This window comes from Coprinopsis cinerea (assembly GCF_000182895.1).
Source record: "Coprinopsis cinerea okayama7#130 chromosome 9 map unlocalized cont3.9, whole genome shotgun sequence".
NCBI lineage: Eukaryota > Fungi > Basidiomycota > Agaricomycetes > Agaricales > Psathyrellaceae > Coprinopsis > Coprinopsis cinerea.
Window position 1 is genome coordinate 1270754 of NW_003307536.1, and position 27984 is coordinate 1298737.

The 27984-nt window shown below is 51.5% G+C and overlaps 11 protein-coding genes across 11 annotated transcripts; 8 read left to right on the forward strand and 3 right to left on the reverse strand.

Annotated features, from left to right (window-relative positions):
• Window positions 1-329: 329 nt before the first annotated feature.
• CC1G_07722 (NADP(H)-dependent ketose reductase) lies at window positions 330-1718 on the forward strand (the record flags this gene model as incomplete). The annotated part of the gene is made up of 3 exons (XM_001832283.1): window positions 330-769; window positions 833-1262; window positions 1419-1718. 3 exons carry the CDS (start codon window positions 330-332, stop codon window positions 1716-1718), a joined length of 1170 nt encoding a protein of 389 aa, XP_001832335.1.
• A 3813-nt stretch (window positions 1719-5531) lies between these two features.
• Window positions 5532-6671, forward strand: CC1G_15181 (hypothetical protein; the record flags this gene model as incomplete). The annotated part of the gene is made up of 4 exons (XM_002910496.1): window positions 5532-5622; window positions 6103-6124; window positions 6400-6470; window positions 6634-6671. 4 exons carry the CDS (start codon window positions 5532-5534, stop codon window positions 6669-6671), a joined length of 222 nt encoding a protein of 73 aa, XP_002910542.1.
• Window positions 6672-9122: 2451 nt separating this feature from the next.
• On the reverse strand, window positions 9123-9825 carry CC1G_15182 (hypothetical protein; the record flags this gene model as incomplete). Its single annotated transcript, XM_002910497.1, has 4 exons — window positions 9123-9136; window positions 9346-9391; window positions 9545-9569; window positions 9716-9825. The coding sequence occupies 4 exons, from the start codon at window positions 9823-9825 to the stop codon at window positions 9123-9125; spliced, it is 195 nt and encodes a 64-aa protein (XP_002910543.1).
• A 512-nt stretch (window positions 9826-10337) lies between these two features.
• Window positions 10338-11610, forward strand: CC1G_07723 (t-diRNAhydrouridine synthase; the record flags this gene model as incomplete). Its single annotated transcript, XM_001832284.2, has 5 exons — window positions 10338-10584; window positions 10644-10739; window positions 10793-11180; window positions 11216-11347; window positions 11424-11610. The coding sequence occupies 5 exons, from the start codon at window positions 10338-10340 to the stop codon at window positions 11608-11610; spliced, it is 1050 nt and encodes a 349-aa protein (XP_001832336.2).
• Window positions 11611-12081: 471 nt separating this feature from the next.
• Window positions 12082-13810, reverse strand: CC1G_07724 (hypothetical protein; the record flags this gene model as incomplete). The annotated part of the gene is made up of 6 exons (XM_001832285.2): window positions 12082-12327; window positions 12379-12707; window positions 12763-12862; window positions 12912-13015; window positions 13068-13494; window positions 13547-13810. The coding sequence occupies 6 exons, from the start codon at window positions 13808-13810 to the stop codon at window positions 12082-12084; spliced, it is 1470 nt and encodes a 489-aa protein (XP_001832337.2).
• Window positions 13811-13939: 129 nt separating this feature from the next.
• CC1G_07725 (hypothetical protein) lies at window positions 13940-16732 on the forward strand (the record flags this gene model as incomplete). The annotated part of the gene is made up of 5 exons (XM_001832286.2): window positions 13940-14245; window positions 14309-14754; window positions 14803-15046; window positions 15105-16652; window positions 16721-16732. Exons 1-5 carry the CDS (start codon window positions 14096-14098, stop codon window positions 16730-16732), a joined length of 2400 nt encoding a protein of 799 aa, XP_001832338.2. The 5' UTR covers window positions 13940-14095.
• Window positions 16733-16933: 201 nt separating this feature from the next.
• CC1G_07726 (hypothetical protein) lies at window positions 16934-17671 on the reverse strand (the record flags this gene model as incomplete). The annotated part of the gene is made up of 4 exons (XM_001832287.1): window positions 16934-17113; window positions 17170-17372; window positions 17426-17552; window positions 17612-17671. The coding sequence occupies 4 exons, from the start codon at window positions 17669-17671 to the stop codon at window positions 16934-16936; spliced, it is 570 nt and encodes a 189-aa protein (XP_001832339.1).
• A 233-nt stretch (window positions 17672-17904) lies between these two features.
• CC1G_07727 (RNA annealing factor) lies at window positions 17905-19844 on the forward strand. Its single transcript, XM_001832288.2, has 6 exons — window positions 17905-18036; window positions 18093-18326; window positions 18395-18548; window positions 19327-19426; window positions 19480-19588; window positions 19646-19844. The coding sequence occupies exons 1-6, from the start codon at window positions 18001-18003 to the stop codon at window positions 19700-19702; spliced, it is 690 nt and encodes a 229-aa protein (XP_001832340.1). The 5' UTR covers window positions 17905-18000; the 3' UTR covers window positions 19703-19844.
• A 267-nt stretch (window positions 19845-20111) lies between these two features.
• On the forward strand, window positions 20112-21711 carry CC1G_07728 (delta-sterol C-methyltransferase). The gene is made up of 6 exons (XM_001832289.2): window positions 20112-20136; window positions 20294-20456; window positions 20511-20873; window positions 20932-21017; window positions 21077-21484; window positions 21537-21711. Exons 2-6 carry the CDS (start codon window positions 20312-20314, stop codon window positions 21582-21584), a joined length of 1050 nt encoding a protein of 349 aa, XP_001832341.1. The 5' UTR covers window positions 20112-20136; window positions 20294-20311; the 3' UTR covers window positions 21585-21711.
• A 189-nt stretch (window positions 21712-21900) lies between these two features.
• On the forward strand, window positions 21901-23758 carry CC1G_07729 (hypothetical protein; the record flags this gene model as incomplete). Its single annotated transcript, XM_001832290.2, has 5 exons — window positions 21901-21971; window positions 22060-22210; window positions 22287-22395; window positions 22455-23647; window positions 23699-23758. The coding sequence occupies 5 exons, from the start codon at window positions 21901-21903 to the stop codon at window positions 23756-23758; spliced, it is 1584 nt and encodes a 527-aa protein (XP_001832342.2).
• Window positions 23759-24420: 662 nt separating this feature from the next.
• CC1G_07730 (glucosidase) lies at window positions 24421-27831 on the forward strand. Its single transcript, XM_001832291.2, has 18 exons — window positions 24421-24740; window positions 24817-24831; window positions 24885-25078; window positions 25163-25167; window positions 25226-25503; window positions 25601-25631; window positions 25696-25784; window positions 25839-25849; window positions 25901-25969; window positions 26030-26047; window positions 26106-26160; window positions 26215-26331; window positions 26394-26418; window positions 26475-26596; window positions 26657-26862; window positions 26928-27051; window positions 27109-27278; window positions 27345-27831. The coding sequence occupies exons 1-18, from the start codon at window positions 24579-24581 to the stop codon at window positions 27439-27441; spliced, it is 1788 nt and encodes a 595-aa protein (XP_001832343.2). The 5' UTR covers window positions 24421-24578; the 3' UTR covers window positions 27442-27831.
• Window positions 27832-27984: the final 153 nt, after the last annotated feature.

Below are 27984 nucleotides of genomic sequence, written 5' to 3' on the forward strand. Positions count from 1 at the left end.
AGTGCAGAATTTTAGAAAAAGAAGGTTTGTCTGGGAGAACTGGAGGAGAAGCTGGATGATTCTGAAAAAGGCAGGGGAGATATGGGCCCAAAGAGAGGACAGACATTTGGACGAAAGTGGGAGGCGTGACTTGGGGTAAGATCTGTTAATTCCCGATATGGGAATTCCGGGAGTCGGACCGCGGTTGTGGATCTGATGGGACTTTGGATCTGGTTTGGGTGAACTGGATTTGGCGTTGGACAAGTCGTCTGAACAGATAGCGCGCTCGCCTATATAATGCACGCCATTTCCAAACATTTTTCAGTCCGCATTCCTCTCCGATTTCACAAATGGCGCCTGCAACTCAATCCACCACCGCTGCTGTCCTCCGAGCTGGAAAGCCCAGAGAACTACTCATCGAGCACCGCCCCCTCTTCCCTCCTCAACCTCACCAGGTCACAGTCGATGTCGTCGCGACTGGCCTCTGTGGAAGCGACCTCCATTACTTTGAACACGGCCGCAACGGCGACTTTCGCGTTCGTCAGGACATCGTCCTCGGCCATGAAGCCGGAGGAATTGTCACCGCAGTCGGTTCTGCAGTCACAAACGTCGTCGTCGGCCAGCGCGTTGCCATCGAGGCTGGCATCTACTGCCGCAACTGCGATTTCTGTCATCGCGGTCGCTACAACCTCTGCAAGCACATGAAGTTCTGCTCTTCAGCCTCAGTATTCCCACACAACGACGGCACTCTCCAAACCAAAATGAACCACCCCGCTTTCGTCGTTCACCCGTGAGTCCTGCCTGACGCCCCTGTCCACCGGATCAATCTAACGCTTTCCCCCTTCTTTTCCAGTCTGCCGGACGCCTGCTCCTTTGAAGATGCCGCACTCGCCGAACCCCTCTCCGTACTCATTCACGCAACGCGACGTGCCCAGTTCGAACCCGGCCACACCGTTCTCGTATATGGCGTCGGAACCATCGGCCTCCTCGCTTGCGCACTCGCAAAGTCAAAAGGCGCCTCTCGCGTCGTCGCCGTCGATATTAACGAGTCACGGTTACAATTCGCCAAGCTCAATGGCTTCGCTGACGACGTCTATTGCTCAGCTGGCCAGCCACCAGACGACAGTGCCCAGCCCCAGACCCTTCAGGAGCGCGAGCAGCAGCAGATGCAACGCGCCAAGACCGGTGCCCAGAAAGTCCTGTCTATCTTTGACAATCCTCAAGGTTTCGACGTGGTCTACGAGTGCACGGGTGCTCTACCTGCTATCCAGCAGTCAATATACGTGAGTGTCTTCATCCCCGGATTCTTTCTCCCTGGCCCTACGCCTCGGATACTGGCATTATCCATCGATCATCCCTTCTATCACACCTTGCATCTCCTCGGGGCCTTCACTCTTCACAAAATCTCCTGCACGAAAAACTAACATCCTCCTTTCCAGACCGCTGTCACCGGAGGCAAAGTGATGCTCATCGGCATGGGTTCGCGAAACGTCACTCTCCCCTTGTCTGCAGCAGCCTGTCGCGAAGTCGACATTCACGGCTCTTTCCGGTATTGCAACACCTACCCTGAAGCCCTCGCCCTGCTCGCCTCTGGTACCCTCCCCAATATCGATAAACTCGTCACCCACCGCTTCCCCCTCGAGCAGGCCCAACGGGCGTTCGAGCTCATGTCCGCTGGACAAGACGAACACGGCAATATGGTCATCAAGGTCATGGTTGGCTCTGGCGTTCCTTCATGAAGTGACTAGCCGTGCAGGAACCGCTGAACGACTCTTACGATCCGCCTCTGCCTGCGTTGTAGCATGCGCTTCTTCCGACCCACCTCATCACGAATTGCCTCCTCGATCGTCATCATTATGAACGGGTTGATTCACCTTGATGTCCGACTCTACCTTATGACCGCTCCCTCGCTCCCTTGACCCTATTGCACGCTTCCACCACGCGACCTCCACCCTTGGCACGCCACTCCTCTTCCCTCCGAAGCCTCGAATCTACCGACTGAATTCCAACTCCAACGCTGCGGGTCCACTGGCCCCGACCTCACTTCGGTTTTTTCCGACTGGATACGAGACCCTGGCCTGTTCTCTGATGATTTCACTCTCCCCTCCGCTACTACGCATGCATGCCGCACACGCCATCCTACCTTGACTCCCCTCCACCCTACAATACGTTTCTTGATCGTGGCGGGTCCCTCCACCATCCCGACTTTTATTTTTTGCTATTGCCCCCATAGAAGACGCTATCCCCCCAAAATTCGACGAGGTGTAACAAATGTACTATCAGACTCTACGCTTTTTGATCTCTCCTCCATCTTCATCGTTTTTTTTATATCATGGAACCAGACTCTTTACGTTATATACGCTTTGTTTCTTACTAGGGTTCGCTCTCGGGTTTTTTGTTTTCACTTGTCGCGTTTTTTAACCTATTTCTCGATATATCATCTCGTCTATACTCTCATTTGTACCATTACGAACCACAATTGCATTTTTCTCTCAACTCTTCACGCATTTGAAATCTCGCTCCAAGTATCGTTTGAATTTGAGTGAAAGAGCACTAGCGGATGGAAATGACGAAGGGACTTCTGACTTTGCGATACACTTGAAGTGAAGGAACGTCAACGAAAATAGGGGCTTGGCTGCTGGGCCACGCCTTGCAGGGACTGCACAGGGTCGATCAAAAAAATCACGCACAAACAGGATTCTTGACCTCCATTTGAATAGTCTTTAGCCCTTTTCTCTCCTGTTCGCGTTGGATGAATGACGTTACTGAACCCTGAACGTTGACTCTGGGGGGACCAAGTACCCTCGTCAACATTTCAACTTTCTAATCGTAAGTGACTGGAATACTTAGGTGGATTCGAATGGTCTTCAATCCTCAGGGAGGACTCGATTGTTTAGCACACTAGTCGATGTATGTATTTGTGTGCTCCGCTGCACGACCTTCGGCGAAATTAAGAAAGGCGATTGCGGATGGTTTGTATGTATGTAGTTTAGGAGTTCTACCGGAGAATGAGGTGTTGTAGATAGGTTGGTAGGCAAGCAGGTAGACGTCGGCTTCCTTTTTGACATGAATTGCGACCTTGAAACCTTAGCCTGGTTTTGGGATCTGTGTGCTCCAACGAGTGCGCCGGCTGCACTCGTTCAATTGATTGTCTCCTCAAGGTTAACTATACTACACCATCTCGGACAGGTTGTGAGCCTCGAAATCTTATTGTTCCAACTTACTTCCGCGGACTGTATAGCCTGCAATATATTCTGACACTTCGCAGAGGGCGACAACTGCGTGTTTGTGTGCGTGCGTTCTGTCAAAGCCTTGGCGACGATAATACCCCAGTCACTCTGGTGAGTAGATCGTTCACTTGGCCATGGGGCCTGAAGCTAGGAATGAGGATCGACCATCTGCCAACCCATTCCGGCGCAGCCACGCACCGCCATAATACATCCCTCCTCACAAATGAATCCACATACGATAACGCAATAAATCAAGCAAACTCTAGCGCCCACAATGACCGTTTCTTTTTTGTCATACGCTTCAATAGGACGGGGGAATTGAACACACACCACCCTCGGAGGCGCAGACGCTGGCTCGCAGCTGCATTCGGAGGATGCAAAAGCGGTCCGAACTTCTTCTTCTTCTATCTTCTGTGACATGCTTTTCAATGCCATCATAAGGCGCGTAACAGTTGACCGGACTAGGCAGCGAGAGTTTCGTTCTTTACACGCCAGACCCCGAGTCAAGGCGAAAGACGGAGAGATGAATCGAGATTCGTCAAACGACGACAAGTCCCAAGTTCGCCCGCAGCGACAAAAGAGGTAGTAGAGAGGGCAATACACGAGGGACACCGGTACACCTGCCGTAATGAACCGACATTTAGCAAGCAGAATTGAAGTCCACCCATCTAATACCACATGCATTGGAACGATCGAGAAGCCCTTCTGGCGGTATCTCAAGCGCCCAAAAGACGGTCGGATCCACCCTGTCCTAAACGGGGCCGGTTGGACGTCTTGGCTGCCTGCAAATTCGCCATGTTCAGTGACATGCGTACCGTAAAATATACAGAGTACAGATCTCCCGAGTCTTCTCTTCAGGAGGGTTTGGAATTCGAGGGTGCATCCGATTTCATCCCAAAAACTTCCCTTGCCTAGAGCGGGGATTAGATCTGGAGCCACCGGAATCCGAGTCTTTTCGTTAGCCTCTACTATTGAAAGGGAAAAAGGAGATTAGATTTCGATCGCGTCTTTTGTGACCATGGTGGTTATAAAACGGTTACATACCAGAATGGAGGAGGTCCCTGAACAGGATGTGTTCTGCTTTTGACGTTAATTTGTGGGATGTATTAAGGAGGGTTTACGAGATGGACGGGTCCACTCTGACGTTTGCGCCATTTCGTTGACTGTTGGGACGTGCGTTGACTAGTGGGCTGACATGTCCAGCCCGCCGGCCGTGTCGTCAAAGAGCTCCTCTCGTCATTCTGGAACTAATGTCAGCGACCAAGAGTAAGCGACCAAGAATGGTCAAAGAAACGGGAGGTGACATCGTGCGCTCAAGTCCCTCGTTTTGATCATGGCATGTTGGACTTACACATTCGTGACACGACGGTTGCATTCCGAGTATTTCGCCTAACCACCCTCGCCTTTCTGTACCACTTTTCATCCCAAAAGAACAGCGACACACCACGCCTTCTGATGCCAGTAAAACAGAACCGGGAGAACCCAACCCTGTCGTTGTTTGCCGATTGCTTTGCAAAAGGCTGTGACGGTTTTGGGAACTGGCGAAAGAATACAAGGTAAGTAGGAAAGAACTGTTGGCTGAAGTGAAGAACTTGCAGCTTATGCTCATCACGAGTACCATCCGGTCCTGAGTTCCGAACCTTGAATGCGCAACGCCTTGCCAAACACAATCGGCCTTCTCCAAAAAGGAGGGTGGTGAAGAAACTGGTTCCGCGAAGCCGCCGTCAAGTTGAAGAAAAGGAAAAGAGCGTCCGGTTTGATACATGGATTTGATGGTTTCAGTTAACGACGCCGAAGGAGCCCATTACATCCACGCGATAAGTGACAACCTTCGAAGACGTCCACGTTCCAGGATACAGAACCCGGACCCTAGCCAGAGGGTTCATGTAAACAAGTGCGAGAGAAGTGGATCAAGGGCTCTGTCAATGGTTAGACCTAATACGCACCTCTTTTTTGGCCAGATTGGAGCCACCAAGCATATCGCCCGCTTATCCGAGCGCCTAACTGCCCACACGAGGCAAGCGGCCGTGCCGGGGACCCGAAGCTGTTGGGTCTAAGCCGCCCTGGACCTCCATTCTTGCCAAGGTTAATCTTTTATTCCCGTCATTTTCTTCTTCAGTCGAGCGTTGTTCCATAACAAGAGTGATTGAGCCCGATGGAACAGTCATTGGTACCTCCGAGGCCGCCTCCGAGGTGATTGCAGCGGTTCCACGAAGTACAGCAAGGGGCATTGTGCCACATTAAATCTGTCGAGACAAGTGTTGCGTCCAAGGTGGCTGTTGACTGTCGGTGGGTCAACCCAGAGTGGGGCTCTGGGCTGTCATGTACACTCCGTCAAAGCCCTATATCGTCGCTGAGTACGAAACAACATATTCGAGATTCGAGAACGTCGGTGTAGCAGCGAGAACCATCGGTGAGCGACCATAACACCACCGACCCGAATGCCTGATTCAGATAATGGAATAGCAACAATTGTACAATCGAACGGCAGGATGCTCCAAGCAGGAAGTTTGAGGCGGTGGCCTTGGAGACTTCGTTTTTCTCCGTGGGCGAGGTGAATATCGTCTGGAATTGAACTCTTTTTGCCTCCGCCAGGTGGTTCTGGCAAGTGGCCGGCACATGCCGCGCCGTGAGAATACGCCGGTGATGAATCTGGTAGCCGAAGAATCAGGGCCCCTGTCTGGTCACAAAGTCACCTTTGGACTGCATATGGGCGCCAAAAACTATTGCCTCGGCGAAACTTGCGTTTCAGATATACCACAGGAGAGAATAAAGGTACCGCCTGCTTGCGGACATAAAGTACATGAAATTCTGAAAACCGTCCTTGAGGATCTATGTCGATCTTCTTCCTTCCAATGCCTTGGAGCTAACTTGGGCAGCATAAATATGTTAGGACCCGGCGGTGCTAGGGCAGAGTAAAGGAACCTCCAAGTGAATTGCCTTGGGAATTGGAAGACCATGCTAGTCACCGCGTGCCGAAGGAAGCTTCGTTCGTATCGGGGATATTTCCCCGCACACATTCCATCGTCATTTCTTTCCCTGAATTCACAGTGATAATCAGAGTAGTGAATGAGTTATCCCTGTTAATGACGCAACTACTTTCTGAGTGACCCTGGACCAGCTTAGATTGCTGACGTCCCAATAGGTGAATGAGGGTTAACGAATACATGAGGCTGAACACAATCTACAGAGACCGAATCACTATGTTGTCGAAATCAAATGTGTTGCAAGGGGGCGGTGAACGTACATACATTACTTGCGGTAGCTTTCAGGGCCTTCAGAGAGTCATTTCTTGTGCCAGAAAGGAAATCCAGGAGCGAAATCACCGTCGGTGAATTGCCATTGCTCATACGACATTCTGGAATCCTGAGAAGTCAGGTCACGCAAGGAACGTCGGACATAGACGGCTCACATTGCTTTTCAGTCATCCAAGTTCACGGTGATGAGGCCAAAAAAAGGTAGAAATTCGTCGGTGGATAGCTAGGTGCACGGGAGCAAAAACCAGACGTACCCGAACCAGCAAGTTCTGTCGGACCAAAAACACGACGTTGTCTCTCCGACGAGGGCGAGATTTACTGACCGTGACTTTCCGTTTGAGGTTCGGTTTGCAGAACATGGCCCAGATCGGATCGATAACCGTTAGGCACTTAGACTGTCATCCGAAAGGGCCTAAGCGGGAGCAACACCTTCGCGGGTAGCCCGAAAGACATATACCATGCGGCGTCGAGCATTCCATCGAGTGCTCGGCGCGGCCTTCGACGAGGAGCGAGGAATAGTCAAGTCTTTACGGAGACTATCACGGGCCGGTTATCCATGTCGAAAATGGTTTTGAGCGCCCACACCCTAAACTATCAGGAACTCGGGCTAAAAATTGTCCATCCCCATTCGAAGGTATGGCATCCCTCCTTGATTTGATGAGGGCCCGGGACGACGGATCCCGCCTCTGAAAGCTTGACCATGAAGGTGAGCGAAATCTATTGATCGAGGATGATATAAAGACGGGAACGGCTAAAGGTCGGAGGGTACTCCTACCTATTATGCGTTGTCTTCTACTTATGAAGCTTCGAGTCGGAGCGTTGCTGTCATAGGATTCAAAAATGTGGGTGACCGCACAAAATCGTAGGAGAGGATGGAAATCCTAACCATCTCACTTGGTCGCTGATCAGGTTTAGTGACTGCACTCTGCATTCAATCATCCATTTCCCCTGTCGGCCTCCTTGTCATGCCACCGGTAACAACCGGTGTAGTATGGACGCCATGATGTTCACATTTACATTGGTTCTACCTCCACTCTAACACCCCACTACTTTCTTTCATTGTCAACGGCTCGAAACCTCCGTACCGCTCCTCCATTGACTGTACAGAGAGATGCTTTACCAGCAGCTCAACAGCACCGCTGGATAAACATATTTAACGCGAATTCCGAAAGACAATATGCCAAATCTGCCTTCAAGCTCGGATTGTATAATGGAACAAGCAACTATGATATCACAGATACGCATATTCTAAGTACATAATCTCCTACTTCGAAAACGCCGGGCCCATACTTTGCTAGAACTTCCGAGCCGATACACCTGAGGTTCGCCCCACACAAAACGCGCCGCTAGCTGCGGAATTCATAAGAGTCATCATATCTACTTCAGTACGCTCAGTACTGTGTATTAGTTCAATGCAGATGACCGATTACCCCTTCAACAACGAGGCGCCGGTGCTGGTTCCGAGCAAACTCGTGATCATTTTGGGGTGAAGACTATTCGGACATTTTACCTATATGCACCCCCTTCCTAGCCTTCTCGACGAAGCTCAGATGTAAGAATGACATTGACGGACCCACTCTGAGGGAAGGTTCATACCTATTTCATCGGGAAAGCGCTTCCGAAGCAGTGCGAACCTCCGTCTTGAAGGTTCCTAACAACGTATCAGCAGTGAAAACACCGTAAGCGCCAGTCGCAAGCAGAAGTCAGTCCGTGGAAACCTACGGCCCATTCTGCCGGTGGCCTCGGGCAATCGTAAGACTTGAACTTGAAGGCATCTGGCGGGGGAAAACCATAGAAGGGGAATGGTTTCCCGTGACGTCCATGAAACTTCAGACACAACTCGTTGCATGGGCCTGCGGTCAATTATCGTGAGAAGGGACGCAGGCTTCTCGTTCTGGTCGGTGAATGAAGTACATCGAAGGTGGTTCATGTCAGGAGGCGCAGAAATGAAAGAAGATTCAATGTACGTTAAGTACTGGCATATGTCGACCAGATGCACGGGCCCCAATTCCTTCGTCGTAAATCGGATCTAGCAGCGGTAGCGTTCTGCGCGGACACCGCGAAGACCCACCTTTAGAGACCCAAAAGATCTTTATTAATTCAAACGTTAGCTTTGAATAGCTTAGACTGCTGGCGGTAACGTTATGTGTTGGATGTCATTGGTGAGAAGGACCAGAACGTACGAGGTGAAATGACCGAAATAAGAAGTCATTCGATACTGGTCCCTCGATCCTGACCCGCGTAGATCGACAAGAGACCAAAAACCACCAACATTGAGTTATCTATAGAAAGTCATTTCGAGAATGATCAGCGCGTCCAGGCAAAATAGAAGGGTGGGACAGACTTCACCGATCAAAAAGCCTCTCCACCCCATGTATTTGGTCCAGCGCCTGCAGGTTCGAAAGAAGGTAGCAAGCACTGCGGCGTGATTATCACTAGGAAGGAAGTGACCTTGTAGCTCGTGCTACTATGCAACACAGGTATCGAGCTCCTTCCGCAGAGCAGGACAAATAAGGGGATACCGCTTGCTAACCGTCCGGAAGTCGCAGCGCCTGAGCGCGGGATGATAACCACGAGAGAGACAAGCAACAACAATCAAGTCGGCTAACCATTACGACGGGTCAGCCTTGCTGTTTTGGACAAACGGACTGAATTTTCAGGCCTCTGCGTCTGAAATTGGAATTAGTCCTAAACTGCCAAGAGATGACTGACCATAGGCAAGAAGGAACGCCACCTTTACCGAGGTCGCGTACGACCGCACGGATTCGTAGCCATGCATTCGAGAGGGGAAAGGGTGTATCTCCACCGAGGTTCCATATTCAGAACTGTGATTCTGTTCGAACAATTCTAGAGTCTTTGGTGGGGTTGATTTGCCTCACACCGACACGTAGCATTGCGGCAGATGATCACGGGCCCCGATATGGTCTATCAATCCTGCAAGGATGTCAGACGATTCTTCACATATACAAGGAACGTGACGCTTCGGCAACAAGGGAGTGCAGTCGCCTAACAGTAGACGACTGAGTCCAGGAAGCTGGTCGAACGCGATATTACGTGTAGAAATGTGAATAAACTCACATGGACAATCTGATATTCGCATTCCCTTTCGCGAATCATAAAGATCAAGCCATACAGGTGAGAAAGGCCGCTTCTCAAGTGTCCTGATCAAGGCTCGCAGGAAGTTCGGGATTGGTTGTGAGGCGTATGTATTTCTGGCCTGGCGGAGATAAGGTAGACCTCGGGACAGACCATAACGTTGGCAGGTAAACCACGGACACTCGCGACAAGTTACGAGATTCCGCGAGGGAGAAGAGCATTTCTGCTTGGAAGAAAGTGGTAAGGCTCTGGCGGTGGGTCATGAGCATTCTGACAGCTGTTGCCAATCGAGGGACTAAGTTTGACCAAATCTGTGGGACAGCCACACGGAAGAGAGTTTGACAGCAAACGCGGGGAGGTGTGATAAGTAGAGAGTCAGAACAAGCTTGTTCTCCAGAGCAGAGCCTGCATTCGGTATCAGGTTCACAAAGCCAGTGCAGATTCGGACAGGACGTAGGGGAGACGGTGATGCAAACATGAGCCCAGAGGTCAGCTGAAGACTGTCAGCACTTTTCCACCAAATATCTGGGTCGCTAAGCAGCAGGGGCCGTCTGAGCTGAGTGAAGCAGTGTTTCCCTGCGAACCGCGTCGTCGTTGCCGAAGAGCTCTGAGAAGGGCCAAAGAACGCCTGTGGGAATTTCCAATCCAGCGGCATTGGGCGGCATCATGCATTCGCGGATTTTGATTCTGGTCACCCAATGGTCACCAACCGCGACCAGCTCTCATCGCGCTCGACGGAATGGATTCAAAAAATCTCAAGTACATTGCAGCGCCAATGGTGAACCAGTCGGACCTGCCATTCCGGCTCCTCGTGGAACAGTATGGAGCAACGTCAACCTATACCCAAATGCTCCTCCCAGAAAAGCTATTGAACGACCAAGAATATCTTGAATTTCATCTCCGAGACTTGCAAACGTTCGCCAAACTAAAGACGAGGCCTGTAGTGGTTCAGTTGGGCGGAAATGACCCCGATCTTGTGGTGCAAGCAGGGAGAAAAATGCAACAGTGGTGTGATGGGATAGGTACGTCGGTGCGGTCTGTCTTTCTGGACGAGAGGTTTACGATCTTAGAAAGTGCCTAGATCTTAATCTCGGGTGTCCCCAGGAAGCTGCACGAGACGCACATTATGGTGCATACCTTCTTGGGCAACGGGACTGGCCTCTGGTCGAGCAGATTGGTAAGGCCCTATTCTACAGACCATTCCGACCCTAGCCTCATGGGTATCGCCAGTTTCCTCGATGGCCACTTCGTTCACGGTGCCGTGCTCTGCAAAGATTCGGCTGTGCCAACCCGTGGGCAAGACGAGTGAATTTTCGCAACGTCTGGAAGCCCAGGGAGCCTCGTGGATTACACTCCATGCTCGAACGGTATCTGCCAGGCGAAGACGGCAAGGCGCAGCGGATCTGAGCATCGTCCAGGAGCTAAAATCAAGCCTAAGGGTTCCCGTTATTAGCAATGGAAACGTTCGTGCATTCCCGGATCTGCAAGTCAACCTCGATTACACTGGTGCAGATGGCCTCATGGTAGGCGAGGCTTTGTTGGACAATCCCTGGTATGAGTCTCGCCCCACTACTTGCCTACTCGGTGACTCGACTCGAGAGTCGATCCCGCAGGACACGTTACTTACTGACTTTCAACCTTTTTCCCCGACAGCCTATTCTCGGACATCGTCCCGGACCCAATGCAAATTTCATTGGACTACCTTAAACTGTGCTCGCAATTTCCGGGAACAGCGCCCCTACGAACCGTTCAAGCCCATGTGCGACACTTTGTAGAAGCCCAATGGTACGTTCTCTTTCAGACTGATCAATGAGTGACCAACCATCGAACTCATGTCCTTCCGCCAAATCACATACGCTAGTGATCGAGAGCCCTGGGTCAGCCAATTCCGAGCGGCGTTGAGTATGACGAAAGACATCAGTGAGGTGGAGGGTCTGGTGAGGTCACGAATAGCGGATCGGGAGGAGGGATTGGGGAGATGTGATACCAAAAATCAGTTTGACATGCTTGATGAAGAGGAGGACTTGGGGATCGAGTTTCTTCACTAGTTCCGGTTCTTTGGCAAGCTTGAAACGTTGACATCTCTCCAGTTTCAAGGCAGGTTACGTCAACGGGTTTCGGGAAGGAGTGTCAATAAACTGTCAACGGAGGCCTCTTCGTGAGACGAGGATCATTGTTAGTTTTTCAGAAATCACATCATTTTGGCCAGGAAATGAACACTGGCCTGTGACGACAGGTTGCACGTGTCGACACTGTTTTTGCTCGAGACAAAGACTTGAAGAACGTCTTGCCCGTCTCTATGGTCAGGTTTCCTACCCACTTGTTCTTTTCCGCGTCTACCTCGATCCCCCCCTACTCATGAAACAGATCACCTACAGGGCAACAAATTCTCCATTAGAACGAAGTCGAAGTACACTTGGATTTCTGAAAAGGAAGCCGTGAACAGTCCGTCGCATCTTCATAAAATTCCAGAGGTATAAGATAAGGAAGGTGTAAAGAACGGTCGATGCATCGCGAGCCTACGAGCCAGGAGGAACTTCCTTCTCCTTGCCCTTCCTACTGGCACTCGTAAGGCCGGGTAAGTTTGTTGAGCTCACTGAGGGTAACCGACGCGCATTCGATGGAGGAGACAAGGGTATTGTCGTCGATGTAGGCGTGTTGGGCAAAGATCCGTTCCTGGTGGTCGGTGCTGGTGCGTCGTTCTTCGATGCGGAATCCCCGCTTGCTTCGGTCAGCAAGAATTCAACCCACAAGCGGGAGAACGACTGATAGAAGATCAGCGCCGCTTCACGGGAAATGGTGACTAGATGCTTTACCTCTGTTTCATCGGACTTCGGTAGTTCTGGACTCCTCGAGGGCGAGTGCATTGGGCCTGATGAAAGCGAACGTCCCCAGAAGCCCGTCGCCGGAGGTGATAGAGCAGGGCCTCCCTGCCGCTGAAGACCAGCCTTTTCCCGTTCCGAGTCTGTCCATTGAAGTATAGACGCGAGAAGGTTCAACATCTCGAATCGCTTGCTGTCGGCGCGAGGGGTGGTGAGGAAGGACAGGACCACGTTTGTTACCAGGCGCCTGTCGACATTGGTCTCGCTCGAGTTCTTTCGTAGCCGCCGGAGTGCCTCGACGAGATGCTCGTTGATGATGACAGCTACATGGCCGGTTAGCTCAGATTAGAGGGTGAAATGGGGAAGACAAGGGCGCACCTTCGTGTCTCAGCTTCCCAATTAGAAGATTCTTCTCCTTCAGTTCCTTCTCGAGCTCTTGCGTCCTGGTGATGTCAGTATTGTTTTCTTCTAGCTTCAACTGCGGCAAGTTGAGGATATGTCGCGGACGAAGATTGGAAAGAGCGTACCTCCGCGGTGTGGGCTCGATGTTTATACTCTGCTAGCGACTGCGTAACCTGCAGAACTTGTGCCTCATAGTCCTTCACAGCTTGTTTCAGTTCGTGTTCCTTGGCTGTGAATGCATGAGTCTCCTTCTTGAGTGCTCATATATAGCCCAGACGTACCGGATTGGAAGTCCAGTAGGACAGACTGTAGATTGGCCGACTTTTCTCGCTCCTCTTCGAGCAAAGATGCCTCCCTCTCTCTTGCTTCTCGTTCCAAGTCCAAGTCGCGCTGTAGGCCATCTATTGTCGACTTTGCATCCTCCGCGATGGCCTTCTCCTGCATTGCCATTCGTTCCCATTCATCTCGCTCCATCCGACATTTCTCTAGTTCCAATTGAGCTTCTCTGAGCTCCCGTTCTCGCTGTAAGCTTTCTTGGGCATTGTCATGGAGAGCACGCGTCCGGAGGGCGTCTAGTTCTCTGGATGTACGATCTGCCTCGGCATGAGAGGTCACCAGTTCCTCTTTCAGAGTTTCAAGAGTCGCAGTGAGGTCGTCATTTTGAGCAGTTAATGTCTGTATCAGCTGTTCGCGACGATCTAATTCTTCCTGAAACCGTTACATCGGATGTAAGCTGTCAATACAAATCAGAGCGACATACAGCGTCTTGCTGGAGCTTTGTACCCAGTTTCGTCCGCATATCTGTGAGCCTTGCTAGCAAGGTGTTGTACTGTTCAGCCAAAGCATCCTTCTCTTCCCTTGTCTTCTCCAATTCCTTCTGTAGTCGCTCGACTGGATCATCGGAATCCACTGGTGATGCCACGCCGTTTGTTGTCGATGGTCCTGGTTTATCGTCGCCGTTGCTGGTCGACGCTGACGGGCTTCTGGAGTGTTGTCCATTGAGATTCGTCGTCGAGGTGGCCATGGTGGACACAATATCAGGAGACAAGCCGGAGTCCGAGTCGCCGTGTGCCAGGGACGTGGGCCCACCACGTGCATGGGCACTTTGATCTCTCCGACCACTGCTAATCTCATTGTTTTTGTTCCCAACGACCACCTTGCTCGCACCCACACCCACAATATCGCCCGAATTCAGTCGACAATTCTCGACGGGGGAACCGTTGCTTTGACAATTAGTCGAGGCTGCAGGCCTATATATTCTTAGGGATATTGGGCGCACAGGCTTTACCCTGCACAGCACCAGTTCGCGATGAAGACCGCTTTCCCCAACGCATTCGACTTTCGCAATACCATGGCTCGGTACAATCGACAGGCGGTCAGCATGCCAAGCTTGCCATTGGAGCTCGTATGCAATATACTCAGCTACTTGGACTGCCTCGACCTCGTCCAATGTCAATATGTACGTCCACCTTGGCCACTTCAGAATCGCACCCAAGGAGATGAATAATAACAGCACTTTTAGGTTTCTCGAGTCTTCAGGAAGCTTATCGTCGAGACTTCACTGCTCAATTATATTATCGAGCTTCACAAGAACGGCATGGTCTCTGTAGTGTCGAAAAAGGACACGAGCACGTACGCAAGCCGACTGCATTTACTCAGGGAACGCGAGCGGAATTGGCGAATGCTAGGATGGCGCCGCCGATGTACAATCAATCTCCCGCCGACTGGCTCGCTATACGAATTTGTGGGCGGTGTTTATGCGAATGGGAGAGAGGGCGAGAATCGTGTTACTGCCTCGATTTCCTTCCTGGAGCTCCCTTCAATAGGGATCCCGACTGATGGGAAGGAAGGTACCATTCTAGCCTCTCTACAGTCCTGGACGCACGTCATGCCCGACTTCAATATTGTGGACTTTACTATGGACCCCGTACAAGATCTTTTGGTGTTAGTTGTCGTTGCACCACCCGAGTGAGTCTCCTTCCCGAGGTTGAATTCGTATTGACTGATTTCTTCCAGGTCCCCTCATGTGTACGACTTGCATATACGATCTTTAAAGACGAACCAACCTCACCCCAAGGCCCCTCGATCAGTCTTCCCATGTCTGCCGAAGCCCGGTAACCACCCTCAAGCGATAGAGGTCGTTACAGCCGTTCGCGTACAAGTATGCGGTGATCTCGTGGCACTATTGATCAAGGAAGTCTTCGACAACTCTGGCGGTTACCTCGAGATATGGAACTGGCATCATGGGCCTGGCCAATCCGTAAGAGTCTTCCCTCATCCCCTAACGCTTGTGTTTCGCTAATGGTCTCCCTGTTTAGTGTAAGATGCCACGTACACACGGCATCGATGATTTCACCTTTTTGACGCACGACGTATGCTTGATCGTGCGGCCCACTGGACGCTTTGAAGTCTACGACTTTATCGACCCTCGGATACAGAGCTCTGAGCCTACCATGCGATATGCGTTCGCATTCCCGCCCCTCAGTAACGGCTATACCTACTGGTATATCTCGCTGAGCAGCAACCCAACCCCGGGTTACGTCCCAACTCCAGAAGAGCACAGCAACATGGAAGGCTTCCTTAAGGGGCACCAACAAATACACTACCCCAACCCTGGCGAGCGCGTCCACGCCTGTTGCCTGTATGTCTTCAACCCAGCCGACCCGGTCCTCCAAGCCGTCTCCTCATTCGTATTCTTCATTAAAATCGACTGTCTGCTGAATCCTCCTTATACCTGGTTTACTGACGAGCCCATTGACGAGGATGATCCTCCCATACCTTATTATAACCCCGAGGCATGGATTAAGCGACGGGAAGCAGACGGACTTCCCATAGAGCGCTTACCGCCTCCCACCCGTCCCATGTCCTTTTCAGATCTCCGTGGATTCGGCGCTCGAGCACCGTTGTCTGGGGACCCAACTCTCTCTACGATAGACCTTCCTCTCCAAAATCTCCCACCTGCTCCAACATCTTCGCCTCCGAGTACCTCCCAGCCTGTTCCACCGCCGCCTTCACAGGACCTCGCTTCTTCTAGTTCCACGACCACGGCCTCTGGTTCGCAGTTTGTACCACTCTCCGCCGACATTCTCAATTCCATCCCCACCTTCACTCCGCCCCAAACTCAAACCCAGACTGACACTGAATCTGAATCCGAAGCTTCAACTGAACCCGCAACTCCGGAACCCTTCGATCCAATGGCATGTCAACCTGTCGTGTGGAATACCTGGGGACCTCCCAACACACGGTGGTTTGAAGAATGTCTGAGCACCGACTGGCAACACGCGATCTACGGTAGCCGCGCGATCGAAAGTGTCGAGATATCGAGGATGGCGCATGAACGTCCGTTCAACATCAATGAGTGGCCGCCTGGGAGGAGTCACCAGTTTGCATATGCTGGAGGGAGCAGTATCGTTTCGGAAGCGCACGAACCTTGGGAAGGGAGCGAAGCTTCTCTCTCTTCATCCTCGGTTGCTGCTTCTGGTTCTGGTTCTGCTCCTTCGATGGCAACGGCAACGGCCCCTGTCACAAATTTATCGACTACGACTACGGCGGCCAGCGATACGACTGGTGAAGAAGAAGGGCCGAAGCGGGAGAGGAGGTTCTTGAGGTTGAGGGATTTCAGCACGTATGCGCAGACGAGGACGGCTCGAAAGGAGGCCAAGGACCACCCTGTGTTACAAGGGAGAGGGAAGTGTAGAGCTGTGTGGCGCGAGCCTAAGTTGGTCAAGGAACCTTCGAGGGTGTACGTCAAGGGGGTATTCAAGGAGGATATTATGAGTGCTCTGCCATATGTCGAGACTGTCACAGACGAGACTTACGACGTTACGGATGTGATGATGGATGATTGTCGGCTGTTACTGCTCCAGGTGTGTTCTTTTATTTCTCCCTGGGTGTTGATATTTGACATCATTGGTTTCTTTCCAGCGAGGAACAGGAGGACGGATAAGCCAGATGGACGTTCTTATGCTATGATGTACAATATGTATTGCTTAAGGTTGTATAATTATTGGTTATTGTATAGGTTAGGTCTTCTAGTAGAACGTGTGCAGCCCACAGGCACATGGATCATGTTTTTGTGAACCGTAGGATATTGTACAACAGATTAAAGCTACAGCAATGGTTACGTTTTCGGCGGTTGAGGTTGCACCTAGTCATAGTCCATTCCACCTCCACCATCGTCTCCACCACCTCCACCGAGATCATCCATGTCGTCTCCCTCTCCGTTATCAAAGTAGTTTTCGGCGTAATCGTTGTCGTATTCCTCGTCGACGTCGTAGTCTTCTTCTGGTTGGGAGCCTGCGTCTGACCGTTCGTCCGAGGATTTTTCCTGGTAGCAGATATGAGTATTGGACAAGTTGTATAAATGAAACGACTGGGACATACCTGGTCATCTCCTTCATCGATAAAGTCATCGAGATTGATTTTGGTTTTGCCTGCGTTGGCTGCTCGTCTCGCTTTTGCGCCTCGCGGGTTGAAGTATTCTTCTAGCAGAGCTTCCGGGAAGAAAGGTGCATGGAGGTCTTTCCGCTTCAATTGAGGTTGGCTGTTCAGCGAGGGTCGATATTTGTCAGAATACCGAGGAAGATCTTGATGAATGATATGAATTTTCGTTCTTGTGGAAGGCTTAAGAGTAACGCACCAGTAGACTGAACGCGTTCGACAATGTAGTACGGCGAATTCCTCAAGCGGTTACTGATGCCTAATTGGAGTTCAGCAACCCTCTGCTCCTCATCGGAGGGTTCTGTGAATACCGGTAAATGTCTGGGCTACTGATGCACGTCAATTACGCCAAATGACTCGTACATTATGTGGAAATTTAACCCACAGGATACAATACGGTCGCCTCTCTGGAGAGATTCTGGAGGTCTGCAAAGGTGAGGCCCATTGGCGGGGCTGAGCTGCCGCCAGCGAAACCACCACCTCTGCCACGGCCTCCTCCCCAGCCTCCACGACCACCGCCTCTTGACATTGCTTTTCAGGGACGAATTGAAGAAGCTTTACGCAGCTTTTTGTGGAATTGCTGACTCGAGGCGGAGAATGAGAAAGAAATTTAGAACTCCGCATCCTTCATAAAGACAGGTATGCACAGCACGCCACGCTCCCCACGCCTCCTTTCAACAACCACCACCAACCCCGCCCTTTCGTCAGCCTTTCGTCTTTTTTTCCCCTGTACACCGTTCTTTTTCTTTTTACGACACTTCTTAATTCTACATAATGGCCTCTATGGATATGGACAAGAGCCTCGACGAGGTGAGTAGCAACGAAAAAAGAAAAAAATGCGCGTGTTTCTGATCCAATTTATGCAGATCATCGCTTCCAAGCCCAAGGGTGGACGCCGTGGAGGTGCTGGAGGTGCTGCTCGCCGTCGCTCGACTGGACGACAGCAGATTCTCGGAAAGGCCGCGCCCGCGCCCGCCCAAAAGACGCGCGCAGCAGCTGCAGCTGTTCAACCTGGCAAAGTTACCGCCGCCCAACCTGCTCTTGCTGACAAGATTATCGTGTCCAATCTCCCTATCGATGTGAATGAAGCCCAAGTCAAGGTACGCGCGCGCAGTGTTGCAACGTTGCTCGAACCCCCAATCTAACGCCGCTTTCCTTTTTCAATAAGGAACTCTTCGCCTCAACTGTTGGCCCACTCCGAGATGTCACCCTCCACTACGACGCAAACGGCAAATCGAAAGGTGTCGCCGCGGTCCACTTCTCGCGCAAGGGCGATGCCAACAAGGCCTACACGCAATACAACAACCGACTCATCGATGGCAGTTAGTATCCCGACTCTCCTCCGTTCATCTCCTCCGTTATATGTTTGGCAAGCACACACACCACTGCTTGCGCAATGCTTTCGACCCTTCTAAGTTGCAGTGGATCCGTGGCTCCCTGTCTCTGTCCCTTCGAACCGTCGGCTATTGGAAGTTGGAAGTGGGGTTGCCACCCCTGTGGAGCGTAGTCTGGAGATCTCCAGCCCGGATGTGCTTGTGTATGTGTAGCCACTGCATGGAAGCCCTTGTGGCTGTCCCATTCTGTGCAGATGTTCCTGGAGTCAGTGAGGCTTGATCACCCTCTCAGATTCGGAACAGGCTCCATCACTGTCCGGTTCCGGTCGAGGACGACAAATCGACTGTGCGATGCGACGCGATGCCGTGCAGATGAATGTCGAGGCGGTTTGGCGAGTTTTTCGGCAGTCGTTGTGCGATATTGGCGATGTGGTACTCAGTTGCTTCATGGTGTGGGTGCACCTGACCACCAGCGGCTGTCACCATGTCACGACATCATGCAATCTGTCCGCTTAAGGCCGTCAAGAAGATGGCTTCGTCAAGAGTCCGGGGTCGATGCAAGTTTGGAGTGTCGAGTTTGTTGGAAGTGGACGACAGAGACAAAGCTTTCGATGACACTGGTAACGAAGATGGCCTTTGTGGACGTTGGTCGACAGCCCTTGTCCACTTTTCCGTCACCGCTTTTCTCTTATTCTGGTGTTGCGCTCGCTTGAACTCCCGGCTAATGAATGTTCGCTCTCTCCTCCGTCGCCCTTCGCTATTCTAGAACGCCCGATGAAGATCGAAATTGTCGTCGACCCCATCAAAGCAGTTCCCCTCTCCGCCCGTGTCGCTCCCCCTGCTGCGGCTGCTCCTGCTGCCACAAGGTTGGATCCCTTGTCGTCCCTATCCATTCATCGCAACTCATGTTCGTTTCAAGAGGTGGCCCTGCTGCCCGCCGTCGTCGTGGTGGCCGAGGTGGAGGTGCTGGTGCCAAGCGCTCTGAGCGACCTCAGAAGACTGCCGCCGATCTTGATGCCGAAATGGAGGTGGGTTACTTCATTTACTTGGAACTTGGAGAACCGTTTCTTACTGTTTCGTTGTAGGATTACACTGCCGCGGCCAGTGCTCCAGCAGCCGCACCTGCCGCTGCTGCTGCGTAAATTGGATTCGTGTCTTATGCTACCCTACGTTGTAATTCGTGTTTATGCGTCCTTACGCCTAATCATTACTCTTGTCGCTATGTATACCCTATTGTCGTCAGCCGCTGTATCCGTGCATTCCTCCCTGTAAACATGTACTGCGTGAACATAGATTCTGTCGCTTAGTTTGCAGGGCTGTTGCTGGTTCGTAAGAGGTGTGACAACACGCAGGCCCCTCGCCGTTAGACCATTTGATGGAAATTGGCATTTCTGGGCCCGTTATATCGAACGAGATAGCGCGGTGGTGTTAGGCGCGTTATGGCCGCCACGTGATATCTCCGATTTCGAAAAATCCGAGAAGTGAGCTGATTTGTCGTGAAATCCAATAAAAAGTGGGCAACCCATCATTCGTGTTTCTCTAGGTCCTGCCCTTCCCCCTTCTCCATCCTCCACAAGTGAGTCCAACTTCCCTGCTCGCTGTCGACAGTGGTCGTGGTCGCTGTTCAAACCGTTTCGCGTCGATGCCTTGATACGACCGCAAGTGGACTAGCCAGACCCGCCATGTCACAGGGCTACCTGCAGAATTGAGAATGTACTGACACGTCAATTTAGGTCCTTCCTCACCAAAAGATGTCTGCCAGCACCACCGCTCTCAAGGACGGCCGTGTCCAAAACCGAGTTGAGAACTACACCAAGTTCTGGAAGAAGGACCTGCAGGCCGAGGGCGAAGAGGACAACAATGCCCGCCTCGACAAGTACACTGATGTCGTCAACGGTATGTCGCCCTTTATACACTAATTCAGAGTTCTAATGATATGTTGTTCGTTAGGTTACTATGATGGTGCTACCGAGTTGTACGAGTACGGCTGGGCCCAGTCCTTCCACTTCTCCCGTTTCTACAAGGGCGAAGCCTTCCACGCCTCCCTCGCTCGCCATGAACACTACCTCGCCGCCCAAATGAACCTCCGCCCCGGTATGCGTGTCCTCGATGTCGGCTGTGGTGTCGGTGGCCCTGCCCGTGAGATTGCTCAATTCTCGGACGCCACCATCGTTGGCTTGAACAACAACGACTTTCAAATTCAACGTGCTCGCCGCTACACACAACGCGCCGGTCTCTCTGACCAGGTCACCTTTGTCAAGGGTGACTTCATGAAGCTCTCTGAGCAGTTTGGCGAAAACTCGTTTGATGCTGGTGGGTTTCCTATTTTTAGTTTTTGTTGTGGGGAAGGCGGCTGATTTTCGTGGGGTAGTGTATGCCATCGAGGCGACTGTCCATGCTCCGACATGGGAAGGTGTGTACGGTGAAATTTTCAAGGTCCTGAAGCCCGGAGGAGTTGTACGTGACATTTTCATTTCATTCTGTCCACAATAACATTGACGCGCCCGTGCCTACAGTTCGGCGTCTACGAGTGGTGCATGACTGATGCCTGGGACCCCTCGATCCCCGAACACAAGGAACTCGCGCATCAGATCGAATTGGGCAATGGTATCCCCGAGATGCGACCCCTCCGTGTTGCCCGCCAGGCGCTCAAGAATGTTGGATTCGAGATTGAGCACGAGGAGGATTTGGCTGACAGGCCTGATCCTATCCCTTGGTATTACCCTCTTGAGGGCGATATCCGGAAGGCTCAGACCTTCTGGGATTACATCACGGTGTGGCGGATGAGCTGGAGTGGACAGATTGTTACGCATAATGCTGTCCGGATTATGGAGTGGATTGGGCTTGTCCCCAAGGGTACGCACGACGTTGGTGAATCCCTTCGGATTGCCGGTGAGGCTTTGGTTAAGGGTGGTCAGACCAAGGTTCGTCTCTATCCGTACTTGTCGACGGGATGTGTGACTGATGTGCTTGCAGCTCTTCACGCCAATGTACCTCGTCATCAGCCGCAAACCCAAAAACTAGATGCACTTTGCGCCCATTCGTTTTCGTTGCCGAAGTTACTAATGTTACTACACGCGCATCTTTCTTTACCGCATATATCAAAGTATACCCCATCGTATAATGCAGATAATACACTAGGATTTAGAGCCTTGCAGTTTCGGAGTGGCTGTAAGAATCCTGAGGGCGGTCGTACTTTGAATCTCGGCGACTGCCGTACTAAGATTCCCTTGGCAGGGTGCTGGGTTGATTGACGGTTGCCGGGGTACTCTCTGTCCAATCCTCGCGAACCAGACTCGATTGCAAAGATTTCGAATTCTGGAGATTTCGACTTTTTCAGATGTCCGATCCTAGGGTGAAACCTAGGCTCCCCAAATCGTACACAGAGCAACAGCTTGCTTTTCTGAAGAGGTAAGGATTTCAGTTCTACCTTTAGGAGAACCTTCGTTTCTGACTTTTTGGGTGCATGTGCGTGGCCACCGGTATGAAATAATGCCAGCCATCTCCCTGAATTCGAACGGAGAAGTCATGGCTCTGTGCGGGGCGATGCGAAGAAGTATGCGTTGGTGCAGGCTCAAAAGTTCATTGATACCTATGGACTACCACATGAGTTCCATACTTTAGAAGAGGGGGATTCGAGGTTTAAAGAGGTGTGTGTGGTATACCGGAGTCATCGCGCCCCTGCCTCGCGTTTGTGTGCCAATGTCCTTTTTTGCATGTCTCCAGCAAATCTATAACTGGTTCAAGAATACGGTTGGACGGAATAGGCGCAAGGCGGAGGGCAAGCCGCGGTCGGTAAAGAAGCAGTCTATTGAGCAGGCTATCATTGACAAATGTATGTAACCCTCGTATACTTCTTTTCTATTCGGCTTATTATTGACTTTTTCTCTACAGCTGGGGATAGTTCGACGAGTCTTTCTCCAACTGTAGCATGGACTTCCATTCAGGCTCAAGTGACGCCCCAGCCGACGCAACAGCAGCAACAGCAAGCTAGTTTGACGGGGTATGCGACTCAGCATGTGGACCATGCTACGCATCCGTCGACGAGCTCGAGCCCGGTTATGACTGCTAGTTCGCAGCAACAGCAACAACAACAACACCAGCAACAGCCTATCTCTATTGGCCAGCAACTGGGATATGGTGGTATGGTTCAGGGCCCTTCAATGGCAAGCCATTCAAATACGCCTGGGCCTACACCTCAGCAACCGCAACAGCAGCAAACGCAGCCTGGCACTCATGCGCATCCCATATCGACACACGCAGTCTCTATGGCGCCTATGAACCTCACCCAAAATATCACCCAGGACACTCTCCGGGACGCCTTCCTCTCCCCCAACCTCGACCCCTCCATCCTCGCGCAAATGATCCAATCCTTCGTCCTGAGCCACCCCTCGCATACCCCGCTCACCCCAGTCGTCGAAGCGCTTTTCGGGGCTACACTCTCTGAAAATCCACATACGCTTGTATCAAGATTCCAGGAAGCCTCGAGGTATTTCCCGCCGTCGCTGGTGCATGCGGGGGCGTGTGGGAGTTTGGCGGCGTCGAGGGCGTTGTTTACGCAGATTAGGAAGAATTCGGTGTGGGTGCCTGTGGCGAGTTTGTTGGGTACTTCGACGGGTGGCGGGAGCGGGTTGGTGTCGCCGCATGGATATGGGAGGGGTGCTGCTGGTGTTGGGGTTGGGGTGGGAGTTGGGGTGGGCCCGGCGTCGACTTCTTCATCGTTGACGGAGGATATGCAGAGGATAGCGGTGGAGAGGCAGAGGAGGAAGGATCATATACATTGGGCAAGGATCCATGCTGCTGCGTTGGAAAGTGGGATGATTGGGTTGGGGAGGGAAGGTGGACCTGATTCGACGGGTGCTTATACGTATACCTCTGCGCGTGTGTTTTCAGAGATGGTGGCGAGGGATGCGGTGTGGGAGGATGATGAAGCTGAGTGGGTTGCGGGGATTTTTGTGTTGAGGGCTGTGATTCGGACTGCGATTAGGGGAGACCGGAGGCAGAGGGATGAGTATGCGGAGATGTTGAGGGTATATGAGGGGCGGTGGAAGGAGATTAAGGACGAGGTTCGGCAGACTATGGCTACGGTGAGTGTTTGTCATCTTCGAGGAACGCAGCTGGGATTGATTCACATTAAGGAGGTTCTTGTTTCTGCAAAGGAGGAACTGGATAGATTGGATGAGGCTTTGAACTCGTGATACCAACAACCGACGATTTCACTTTCGACTACTGCAATAACACAACAACGTCAACGCAATGCAACTCAAAACATCACTCAAAACAACCAACTAACTTTCTTCCGGCTGGCTGGGATTGTACACTTCCTGTTTCAGATCTCTTTTTCGATTTTTGTCCCTCGATTGTATTATTATTAGCAAGCGTTTCAGGGATACCCGCCTTCGACTTCACGGATGTACCCTGCGATTTCTGACCTCTGTGACTAACTATAGGCTTTTTGTTCCATAGACATTCGATATCCTACGCAATCCTGTCTGTTGTACACATGTATGTCAAGTTCTCGACGCAATGTTTCCCACCGTACACAATTGGTTACGACGGTTCCTTGAGGCTGCGTTAAATTGGTGCTTCTCAATGTTCCCGAAGGAAGTTCTCGACGCTTGACCTCACCTCGCCGCGACAAAGTCCGAGTTGGTTGATGTTCGGGATACGCCCTTATTGAGAGAATCCTGGAGGGATTTTGGGATCTAGTTTACGCCGACACTGAGGCTAGTCTCCGTCGCGTCACTGCGGATAGGGATAGGGGCTAGCACCTTCCTATTTGAGAGTGTTTGTCCCCAAACAGTTATTGTTGTGCTTTTGGCAGCTCCAATGGGCGGCGGCGACGCTCAACGGTTTCTACCCTCAACGCTCACTCTCTTTGAAGATCCGTACTAATACTACGCGCGAGCGCGTACTGTCTTTCTCTACTTATTACAAGTCTTTCTTCGCCGGTACATAGTCGACCAGAAACGCAAGCCTCGGAAGCATTTTGACGACGATCAAAGGGGCAGCCCGACGATGTACAGAACGCCAAGCTCGACCGTCTCGTCGTCGAGGACGAGTTTACTCCCAACGCATAGGCGTAGCGCACAGGAGGAAGGGAGGTATGAAGCGGTGTTTCTGGCTGGACCAAAGAACAATGTACCGCTCAAGACTGGCCCGCCGTCATCTGGCCATGCGGTGGGTCGTTTATCACTTGCTGTTAGTTTCTTGGCCTAATTAACGAGGTTTTCTTGGCTATGGGGTACTTATCTAGTCCTTTGCCGACAAGGTTTGTGTAGTGTTTGCACTTCGGGGATAGCTTTCTGACAGTGGGATATGTAGTATTCTCTATCGCCTTCACCGAGAACATGGGGCGTGTCGTTGTACATGACGACGCCTGAACCGGACGATATCCTGCACAACCCGGATCCTAAACGAGATCGAAGGAGTGATTTTGGGAGTTCACTGCTCACTTCGAGAGGGTTGTCGAATGTGGGGTGTCTCTCGATTCTTATCATTGGGTTGCTTATGCTCTTGTGAGTGTACCTCGCTCCTACGTGGTACTCCGACGAACCCGACATGGCGCTGACGACCTAAAAATTGAACGATGGTTGTTTTAGTGGCGGTATGTCCGAACCTATCGTCTTGAAAGCCTTACAGTGCGCTGACCCTAGAATCAATAGGTTACCCCTTGATCTCGCATTTCACAAAGGTGGATTATACAACCCAAGGAGGGTTCAACCTAGGCGGTATCAACGCGTCTGGTCAAATCCCCTCTTTTGCCGGAAACTACGGCTTGATTGATAAAGATACTCCTCGGGAGGCGTATACGAAGATATCCTATCTGAGAGGGGAGGAATTCGAGTTGGTCTTTTCGGACGAGTTCAACGAGGATGGACGGACGTTTTATCCTGGGGATGATCCGTACTGGGAGGCCGTGGATTTGCATTATTGGGGAACGGTAAGCGCTCTTCCTCTTCCTATCTCGTTCGTTTTGATAGCTGTGGATTGGCGCTAACATGACGTTATGTCTTCTCATTGCGGTTCTTGGGTGATAGAATGATTTGGAGTGGTATGATCCTGCTCAAGGTGTGTCAATGGATTGGCGCTTGTCGAGAGTGAAGTGACGCCTGATTGACTGACTATGTACTAGTAACCACCGCCAATGGGGCACTGCAGATCACTATCGACGAGGTTGCCGATCCGTCTTTAAATCACAATATGCGATACAAGTCGGCCATGGTAAGTCCTCCCTCGAGTCTGCGAATCGCCTTTGGCCAACTGAATGCTCTTTAGGTTCAAAGCTGGTAACTTCTTTAACTTGTGCCTCTGGGACTTGAGCTCACCCTCGTACCAAGGAACAAATTCTGCTTCACCGGTGGCCTGATCGAAGTCATGGTTCGGCTTCCGGGATCCAGTTCTATCAGGTGAGACTTGCCCCCGAATGGTTAGTGCGTTGGTGTTGTATTGACAAAATGAGCTTTCAGTGGCCATTGGCCTGCAGTGTATGTGATATCTTTGGCCGTCCCAATTTGCCTGACTGTCAATTGATTTCCTCTGAAGCTGGACAATGGGAAACCTAGGTCGCGCCGGATATGGTGCCAGTGTGGAGGGCTTAGTGAGTAACCAAAAACCTCTCAGTTGATATAGACTCAGAATTTGCGTTTCCTAGTGGCCGTATAGCTACGACTCCTGTGATGTCGGCACCCTGCCCAATCAGACATACCCAGGAACATCGCTGCCTCTACTCGCGACCACGGAGGGAGATCCTGCCAACTTCGATGCCCTGGTATGTTGCCAAATATTCTTGCCGGTACCACGCTCTGACACTTCCATTTTACTGCACTCTAGTCATACCTCCCTGGTCAGCGTCTGTGTAAGTATCTCGGCATTTGCAGTGATGTTCGCAACTTAAAGAGTTTCGTTCGCTAGCTGCCTGTACCTGCCCAGGAGAGTCCCACCCTGGTCCTGTCAGGTCCAACGGCGTCTACGTCGGCCGCGCAGCTCCGGAGATAGACGTTATCGAGGCTACTGTGGATCAAGGTGTCGGACACGTACGTTTCACGATATCCGGGATCACAGCGGAGATGCCTGTTCGCTAACTCGACGGATAGGTCTCCCTCTCGTCCCAATGGGCACCTTTCAACGCCAGGTACCGAACTCTGAACGTGTCTGATGCAATGATATTCGATGATCCAGATGTTACTGCACCCAATACGTATCGTGGAGGTGTATTCCAGCAAACTACTAGCGGATTGGCTTTGACCAACCAATCTTGCTACGAGCTGGATGGAGGATGTTTTACGACGTATGGGTTCGAGTATAAGCCTGGGCGAGTCTATCTGTCCTCCTTTCCTGGTCGCGCTCATTGATGAATGACTATAGATTCGACGACGCCTATATTACGTGGTACAATAACAACGAGAGAGCGTGGACTGTCTTCTCAGCTGCTATGGGCCCAGACCCCGAAGTTGAAATCTCTGCACGCCCCATGCCTCTGGAGCCCATGGTACGTCTTGCCACTTCCCTTGGGGCTGGTCTCACTTAAACATTCCATTACCACTAGTACATCATCATGAACGTCGGCATCTCTGAAAACTTTGGCTTGATCGAGACGGAAAGACTAACCTTCCCGGGAGTCATGAGCATTGACTATGTCCGGGTGTACCAGCCTAAAGGCGCAAAGAACATCGGGTGTGATCCGAAGGAATTCCCTACTGCTGCCTATATCGAGACGTATGTCCTCCCTTTCCGCACTCCCTCTATGGGATGGTCTTGACGGTGCTGACCTTTTTATTTCAGATACAAAGAGGCGTATACGAATCCTAATTTGACGACCTGGGAGCAGTATGGACAACCTTGGCCCAAGAACGAGCTGATGCCAGGCGGATGCAGTTAAGCGCTCGGGCGCTTGAACGGCCCCTTTTTTCGGTTTCCCTTCGGCGCGAACTCTCTATGTCACGAAAACTGCTCTCGATCCTTCTACATCACCATACGCCCCGCTCGCTGCTTCACAGTCAGTCATACCTCCTTCGTGCATAATCCCCTGCTTTTACATTGTTGGCATGCATTCATCCTCCGGACTTCTTTAGACATCTTCGCGCTTTCTTCTTCATCGATTCACGCTGCCCTGAAAGCCCTGAAATCTTGTTGCACTAATTACTCGCTCGCTCGTTTCCACTTGTACATTCGTTCTTTGCTCGCATTTGGATGTTGTCTGTGTGTACACCATTGTCTGTATTAGTCTGTACATTACTTCGTTGTTCTGAATGGACGATTGATTCGCCTGGAGTATTAAGTGGTTAATGATTATAGGCCTGAGTCTGGGAGGTAGACAAGGATCCGACTGTCCGAAGAGACGGGAAGGAGGGTAGAAGACCGTGTCCATGCATTTTGTCCGCTTTGAAGCCATATCAAAACCTCTCATCCCTTTCTCTGGTCG